This window comes from Poecilia latipinna, unplaced genomic scaffold, assembly GCF_001443285.1.
Source record: "Poecilia latipinna isolate Pla-1442-1.1 unplaced genomic scaffold, P_latipinna-1.0 Scaffold2842, whole genome shotgun sequence".
NCBI classification, from domain to species: domain Eukaryota; kingdom Metazoa; phylum Chordata; class Actinopteri; order Cyprinodontiformes; family Poeciliidae; genus Poecilia; species Poecilia latipinna.
This window is the reverse complement of record NW_015115458.1, coordinates 44,925-53,500: the sequence shown is the minus strand read 5'-3', so window position 1 is coordinate 53,500 and position 8,576 is coordinate 44,925. Positions and strand designations below refer to the sequence as shown.

The 8,576-nt window shown below is 39.1% G+C and overlaps 1 protein-coding gene across 3 annotated transcripts in view; it reads left to right on the top strand.

The window, feature by feature from the left end:
* The first annotated feature begins 3,166 nt into the window (after positions 1–3,166).
* Positions 3,167–8,576, top strand: part of ydjc (YdjC chitooligosaccharide deacetylase homolog) — a 50,038-nt gene continuing 44,628 nt past the window's right edge. The window contains exons 1-2 of one of the 3 annotated variants that reach the window (XM_015021732.1): positions 3,167–3,707; positions 4,194–4,370. In XM_015021732.1, the coding sequence (XP_014877218.1) occupies positions 4,207–4,370 (164 nt within the window). In that variant the 5' untranslated portion in view covers positions 3,167–3,707; positions 4,194–4,206. Of the gene's footprint in view, positions 3,708–3,937; positions 4,087–4,193; positions 4,371–8,576 lie in introns of those variants that run through there. The other 2 variants (XM_015021734.1, XM_015021733.1) reach the window with 2 other exon arrangements.

The window sequence follows — 8,576 nt, the reverse complement described above, 5'->3', positions numbered from 1 at the left end:
TTAAACAGGATACGCAAAAAAACAGTAAGAGCCATTCAGTTACCTTAAAAAAGACTGTAAAGAAATAAACCTTTTTATTGTCATTATTATCACAATACTACCACAAAATACTTGAAGGAAAACCCACAAACCTACCACTAAAGAGGCCTTGAAAAGAAATACCCAGTCTCCATTACAAAACATCGTGACATCACACTCAAGCTCTTCAGATGACACAGGAATGTGTTCCAGAGAGCAGCCAGATGATGTTCAAACCCCCCACCTCCAATTGATAACAGAGCCCTAAGCAGGTCCTGCAACACATGATGAAAACATCTCCTCCTCTGTTCCCTTCTCATTACTAGCAGGAACTCTATCATACTTAAACTCACACAGCTCAATTATCTCCCCCAAAACTAAGAAACCAAGAGCAATTTCTGAATAATTTGATGAAGTCGTCAACTGTGTTAGGTTGATTTGGCTACAGACTACTCCTTTAATCTAGTGGATGAACATGAAAAACAAATATGTGGATCAATTTCTGCTTTATTTGTGTGAGGAACAGCTAACTGCCACACTAAAGGACAAGGAAAACAACATGGTATTTTCACTTTTTTGTCAAAAAACAAAATAAAACAAGAGAATATAGACTTTATTCAATGCTGATCAGCTGGACAGGAATGAAAGCCAGCAGCTAAAGTGTAACCAACTGTAGACTGAAGATAGTACCCAAATATGATGGAGCCATATCAGTGTAACGGACACACTGACCTCAGCAATCTACAGCAGCATAGCAGCATTCAGAAAGCTCTCAGGATATCTCACCTACATCTTGACACCACCCAGCAGCCCCGGCGGCTCTTCCTTACCTGTTAAGCAGGCACTGAGGGCCAACAGGGCCGCAAACGCCGCAGTTCTGCCGAGCATCGGAGTCCGCATCCAGGCCACAGAACCAGCGGCGGACGCGGCGCGCGAGGATCGAACAGCAGAACAGGCGGAGGTAGAGAAGGAGAAGGAGGGAAAAGAAAAGGAAGATCTTGCGGAGAGAAGTCGGTCTGGATCATTCCTCCATCCCCTGGCGCCTACGGGAGGAGAGAACCTCTGTCAAGCTGGGGAGCAAGGAGCAGACCGGAGCGGGTCTGTTGAGTTGTGGATCTATCTGATCCTCTCGACTCTTCTTCTGTTGCTGCCACTGAGCTCGAGTAAAAGATCAGAAGCGTGTGACGCAAAGACGCTGCTTCCTCCTCCACTTCCAGCACCGCAGTGAAGTTAGTTTCAAGTTGGATATTCGATATTCGCGCTCCGCGGAGTAAGCAGCGTTTAGCTCAAGGTTGATCCGATTTATGAACGCTAATGTCGGCCAGCCGTTCTCCACCGCTCCATTCCTCAAGCGCTCGGAGGTTCACTTAGGGACCGTCAACAAATGTCCGAACCAAACACTCCTGTCAAATAAATGTTAATAAATGCTTTGCCTTTTGACTTACTGATACAAAAAAGTGATAATTTATGTTTTTACATGAGACATACTATCCTCTATGAAATTTTAAAGTCATATTCAATATTTGAAACAATTTTAATATTAAATAATATGTTTTCTTCAATTGCTTCCAAGTCGTGTGCCCTATAGACTCAAAACCAGTGTGAAATTATAATACCAGTCTGTATAGATGAGGCACACAAATTTTATTGTATTTTAACAAATTTTTTATTTTTTATAATTTTTTTAGTCAAAATTCTGTGTTTTTCTTCATTAGCTTCTAGGTCATGTGACCTATTGACTCAAAATCACTTTGAAAGTATTCAAATAGTCTGGATTGATGAGGCACAAAATGAGTTGACATGTTGCAGTAGTAAAAGACAAAGTCTGGTAAAGTTAAATGCCCTGCTTAATTTTAATTTCTCTCTCTCTCTCTCTCTCTCTCTCTATTTATATGTGTGTGTGTTTGTGTGTGTGTGTTATTGAGGAAAATAAATATTCTTAGTGCTTAATACAGTTAAATCTTACGACATGTGAAAATAGTGGATTAAGCAAGAGTCCTTTGGATAAAATCTTAGAGGGCCTGCAGAAAAGAATGTCTGTTATTAGGGAGGAACCATGACATAAATTAACTTTGGCACACAGGCCATGTCTCAAATGAGCAGCAGCAAGGAGACATCTCAAGTCATCCTCCCTCAGAGAGACACTAAAACTTAAGGACAAACAAACTAACAACATAATACTAACAATAATTGCAATTTTATATTAACAACTACATGGAGTCTCTAACCTAGGCTAAACGTAATATCAGTTAGTTAAATATAATCAAAACTAGTATAACATTAATTAGAAAATGTTTAGAATGAATGTGTTTATATTGAAAATGCTCAGGTATATTCTATAAGTGTTTTATTCTTAAAATCTGCGCTTTGATCTAAGAGGATGCAGAAGTTCTGAACCACTTTGCGTACCAGGCTTTATGTCAATTTAAAATTACTGCACTGATCTGTATTTGTAGGAATTACATGACAGGGAAATAAAATAGGTCTAAGACAGGTTAACTTTTGGTTGAACTCTGGTAAAAAGACTAGAGGCTTTGTTCCAACGAGGAATTAGGAGTAACATATTTCAAACTGGCATGAGAAGAGCTTGCTCTAAATGACCTTTGCTCTCCCTTGTCTAGATAGAGAAGCGCTGTAGCCCTGAAATTAAACAGGTCTCAGAAGGTAATAAAATTGCTTCGGATGTCCCAACTTAGTAATTTGAAACTAGTTGTAGCCATACAAGGGGAACAACACGCCTTAATTGCATAATTTAAAACAAAGAAAACACCCTTTTGAATAAAAGTAAGGGCCCCAGAGGAACAAATCAGATTTGCTTTTGCAATTCTCCAAAGACGTCTTTGCTTTTTGTTTGTCGTTTCCATTTCCTCTCTCAGGTAAATTCATGTGTTGTTTGTGCTTTGAGTTTCTGATGTGTTGTGATGTGCTCTTGTGGTGATAGTATGCATCTGTCTTGAATAAATGCTGATTATTGGGATGCTGTTACCTCTGTGTGAACTCAGTTTCTTTTGCACACAGCATTTTCTGAATCTGGGCATGAGAGGATATAATGAGTCAAAAGTTTTTAAAAGGGTTAATAAGCTTTCAAATGTTCCTCTCTTAATAGTTTGTGTGTGCGTGTATGTGCGTGTGTGTTAACACTTTTTGACTTCCTCTGAAAAGTATAATGCAAATTTTTCCAACTGAGATGACAGCATTGGTTTTGAAAGATTAATTTATTTGAATACTTGTCTTTATATTCTATATGAACATTCCAGTTCATATTTATAATTAAATACTTTGAGTCATGAAAGATGTTTAAAATTCAAAACAAAGTCAACCTGTCGACAGGAATATGAACATATTTCTTCAATAGACTAACATGCTCAAAGAAGTAGGATAACCTGTTTAAAGATGGCAGTTATATTAACACGTCGGTTTAAAAAAAAGGCGGTAGTCAAGGGAAAAAGTTGTTTCAGTTTATTGATTTATTGTTCACGTAACAAATCCGTGTATGACTTTCAACTGGAAAGATTTTAAATACTTAATTCTGTCCTAGTTTGTTCAGGAGAATGCCTCCTTATTTCAGCAGGTGGCAGTGTTTTCCTGTATATATCATACTCTAGCTCAGAAGAAAGCTAGTAGGAAGTAAGCTTGTATTTTTTCCATCTTACCAGAGTAGCATTCACAGGCTACTGTGGATTTAATTGGTAAGTTGGATTTCTTTCCACTACACCCAATTCTCGTATCAGCGTATTTTATTTTCGTAAAGAAAATATCTCGCTTCCTGCGGTGCCGTTTTAAAAGATTTTCCTTGTTTCCGTTTCGAAAGGATTTTACGTCAGTTGTATTACAAACTAACAAGTCGTGTCAACAAATGCAAATGGTTTTCCAATTATTCTTCCGGGACGAGTATTGTGTAGACGTTTCAGTTGCGTTTTTATGCTTTTGTATGTCATAGAAAGAACTATAGCACAAAACTTGTGAACAGAAATAAGAAGACATATGACAGACGAATCAAAAGTAATCATACCATTGATTTCATAAATAGTAATATATTTACAATAAAACAACATTAAAGACAAGCAGGTAAGATCGAGACGTATAGCTAAACCAGTAGGAAGTACCAACCAAATCTACTGCATAATGGTCACCTGAATGTTACATTTAGTCTCCGTTCTGTGTATCCACCTCAGAAACTTCCAAGAAATGCCTCTGCCAAGATTGTTGATGGTGGTCACAGGAGACGATTTTGGCTACTGCCCGAGAAGGAACCAGGGGATTGTGGATTGCTTTTTGGCCGGAGGCATTTCCAATGTATCCCTGCTTGTTAATGCCTCGGCTGCCAAAGAGGCAGCTGACCTGGCTGGCAGGTAGTGTTATTCCACTATATTTTTTAAGGTTCTAACACAAGCATAGTTGGGCAAGAATTTAAAAATACAATTGATTGGGAATTTAGGTTTTCTCCTACCCCCAATTTTACTCATTTAAATAAAAATTTTAACATTTAACATGAAATTAATTTAATATTTAGCTAACACTTATATTGTAATTAATTAATGCTCTTAATTCTCACTAAATGCACAATGAACTTTGAAGTGGTTTTATGTCGGAGTCTGTGTTGGCCAGTTCATGTGTGAAGATGATATCTCACAAACTCCTCGAATCATTCAATAGTAAATATGAGCTAGAGGAATCCTGGCTTTGGCATCTTAAAATATTCCTTAGCAATCAGGAAAAAAAAAAAAATCCCCAACTTCCCATAAATTAGTATGACTACAATTCTAATGATGTTGGGATGTTGTGTAAAAAGAAAAACAGACTCAAAAACTTATTCTTCCCAAAAGCAATTAACACCCTCAACACTCACATGCACTATTTATGAGGTGGTTTTATGTGTGTATGAATGAATATATCAATTTAACTGATTTAATATTGTAAATAACGTCATCATATTTATGTTTGTTTGCACTGTTGGAACTGACTTTAATCTCATTGTGCCAACAATAAATTCTACTTCTAAAACATAAATAAAAGCAGAATCATTTTCAACCCATACTTAGTTGAATTCACTGGAAAGATAATATATTTAATTTTCAAATGGATAAATTTTGTGTTTTTTTTTTGTTTTTTTTTTGTAAATATTCACTTTTTTGGATTTTGTTATCTGTAACACATTCTAAAAAAGTTGGGACAGGGCCATGCTTACCATTTTGTTACATTACCTTTCCTTTTAACAACACTGTTTGCTTCAAGTCCAAGCTTAATTGTTGGAGCTTTGTATGTGGATTTTGTTCCCATCTTTGGTCAATGTGCAACTTTTGTTGCTTAGCAATTTAGGGCCACTGTTATATTTTGTGCTTCATAACACATTTTCAATAGGAGACAGGTCTGGTCTGCAGGCAAGCCAGTCTAGTACCTGTACTCTTTTATGATCAAGCCATGCTGTTGTAATTTAATACATATGGAATGTGGTTTGGCATTGTCTTGCTGGAATAACCAAGGATCCTTAAAAAGGATGGCAGCTTATGTAGCTCCAAAACCTGTGTGGTCCTGTATAGTATGCGTGGCTCAGTGGGATTGTGCGTTAGTGGAGTGGTGGTTCAGCCTGTAGAGGAGCCATCACACCTGAACGTCACGCAGCATGCTGTTTTTTCTTTTCTTCTTTTTCTTTCCAGCACCACAGAGTTGTTGCATGCGGCCCCGCCAAGATCAGGACAGCCCATTCCTTAAAATTGCCAATCTAATCCGTGTGGCGTTTATTAAAAATTCAGCAGTAGGAAAATGGAAAACCTTGGTCTCTACTAGCGCCTCATAATTGGAGCCTGCTATGCAATGCATGGCAGGAACCTACTGTTCTACACCCAACAAGCTATCTCTTTACTATTTATTTTTCTTCCATCACCGTTAATGCGACCCAAACCGCTGCGTGCACCCCCACAAAAATGGTATCAAAACGTTCAGCTTGATCCCAAGAAGGGAGCTATTACTTTTAGTGGGATTCTGAGTTAAAATGTCGACATAAATTGAGAAAAATTAGAACAATCGAGGCTGAGTGTCTCACAGAATCAGTAATCTTTCTCTCTGAAACACACACAAAGCACAGTGGAGGTCTGACTCCAAAACTCTTTTTAACTCCCCCCTCACAGGCACAAATATCACCCTATTGGTCTAAAAGTCGGTCATGACATAGATACACATGCCTGCTCCCGTAAAATGTTTTCAAAATGTTCCTAGAGCTTATGGTTTTTTGTCAGGGTCCTTGAGACCGACGCTGGGTGTCTCACAAGTATAGAAACTCTGTCTCCAGCATACTGTCTGACAGAGAGAGCCAGCCCAGGTGCAGATAATTAATTACCATAGCAACGGGTCCCAGACAGAGGCAGTGAGTAGTCTCACAAACAAGCACACAGCCAGTTCTCACAATGCATTGTGGGAAGAATACATATTTCCTGTGACTATTCATATTTTGCTTACATAAAATTATTTCTCTGAATTTTTGAGTGTGAATTAAAATCCTCAGAATGAAAATTTAACATTCTTTTTTTTTTTTTAGAAATAAACAATTACCCACTGTCTTCATGTTTTTATTTTGGACGGTGAGTGAGAACCACATGTGCGAAGCTTATAGTCGTCAGTCTCACACTGAACTTTGCTTTGCACAGTGTTCTGCCATTGTAGTGTTTTGGTGAACCTGGTCAGCAGTAGCACCATGGTAATGGACCTGGTGGTGATCCATGTCAGACCTGCATGGATGTTTAAGCTAGGTTCAAAGGAATGGACATACTTCTACAGGCCCCATTTAAATTTCTTCATGAATTTTCTAGTTTCAATATATTTCTTTATCCCTCTGTATCCAACAGACAGATGTGCAAACCAACTGATTTAACTCGTCATGCAGGGCTGGTCCAATGTGGTATAGGGCAGGGGGGGAAATTAAAACTTTCGTGTGGACAATTTTATACTCATGAATTATTTGCCACACTTTTATAAATGTGTTCGTACGCCAAGTTTTGGTGTTGCGCACACTTTTATACATGCGATCCCAAAAGTTTTAGTCTTACTTGATGTGTGTGTACACACACACACACACACACACACACACACACACACAGTACAGACCAAAAGTTTGGACACACCTTATTCAATGAGTTTCCTTTATTTTCATGACTATTGACATTGTAGATTCACACTGAAGGCATCCAAATTATGAATTAACACATGTGGAAATATGTACTAAACAAAAAAGTGTAAAACAACTGAAAATACGCCTTATATTCTAGTTTCTTCAAAGTAGCAACCTTTTGCTTGTGATTACTGTTTTGCACACACTCTGCATTCTCTTGATGAGTTTCAATAAGTAGTCACCTGAAATGGTTTTCACTTCACAGGTGTGGCCTGTCAGGTTAATAAGTGGGATTTCTTGCCTTATAAATGGGGTTGGGACCATCAGTTGTGTTGTGCAAAAGTCAGATGGACACACAGCTGATAGTCCTACTGAATAGAGTGTCAGAATTTGTATTATGGCAAGACAAAAGCAGCTAAGTCAGAGGTTCCCAAACTGTGGGGCATGCCCCCTAGGGGGGGCGCCGTGCCATTGCAGGGGGGGCGCGGGAAGCCGTCTGGATGAAAAAAACAAACGATAAAACATGAACGCTGTATGCGCTGGGTTTTTACCTTTAAATGGCCAACTCTCTGTTATTCCTCTGTCAATCTGATACAGTAGGGGCTTCCCCACTTCCCATATATGTGTCCTCTGTCACTTTTATCAGCAGTTAAAACTGTTTAATCCGTTAACATGTCGTAACTTGTTTTTCCGAGCCGCCTTTAAACGCAACATGAGCGATACGACGGTCGGGCTGGGTTTACACCTGTGCAGCAGTGAAAGAGACCTGCTGCTGCTGTACAGAGCTATGCAGGTGTGTGTTAGAATCATGGCAGAAAACCAGCAAAACACAAATAACTTTTCACAGTTTTTCCCCCAAACTAACAGACTGTTGAATAAAGCTGTTGGATGCAGGTAAAGTTAGCTAAAAGATGACTAGCTAATATCAATACAGCATATCAATATCGATACAGCATATCAATACGCTTGTTAACAAGTAGCTTAGGCTACTGGTGTTGTTGTCTATGTTCAGCTACGATTCATTTTGCCCCCCAAAAAGTTGATTACCTCACTTGCTCATCTGGAGTTGGAGCAGAGTATAACAGGGAGTCTCTAAGAATCCACCCCACCCCCCGCCCCCTTCGCTCACACATATCGTTCAACCAGACAAAATAGCTGTCTGGTTGAACGATGTGTGTGAGCTTACAAATGGGGAGGGGGGGCAGAAATAGTTTGGAAACCACTGGGAGGGCTCAGTGGTTACTGAGCCAAGTAAAGAAAAACAAGTGGCCATCATTACTTTAAGAAATGAAGGTCAGTCCGAAAAATTGGGAAAACTTTGAAAGTGTCCCCAAGTGCAGTCACAAAAACCATCAAGCGCTACAAAGAAACTGGCTCACCTGAGTACCGCCCCAGGAAAGGAAGACAAAGAGTCACCTCTGCTGCGGAGGATACGTTCATCCGAGTCACCAGC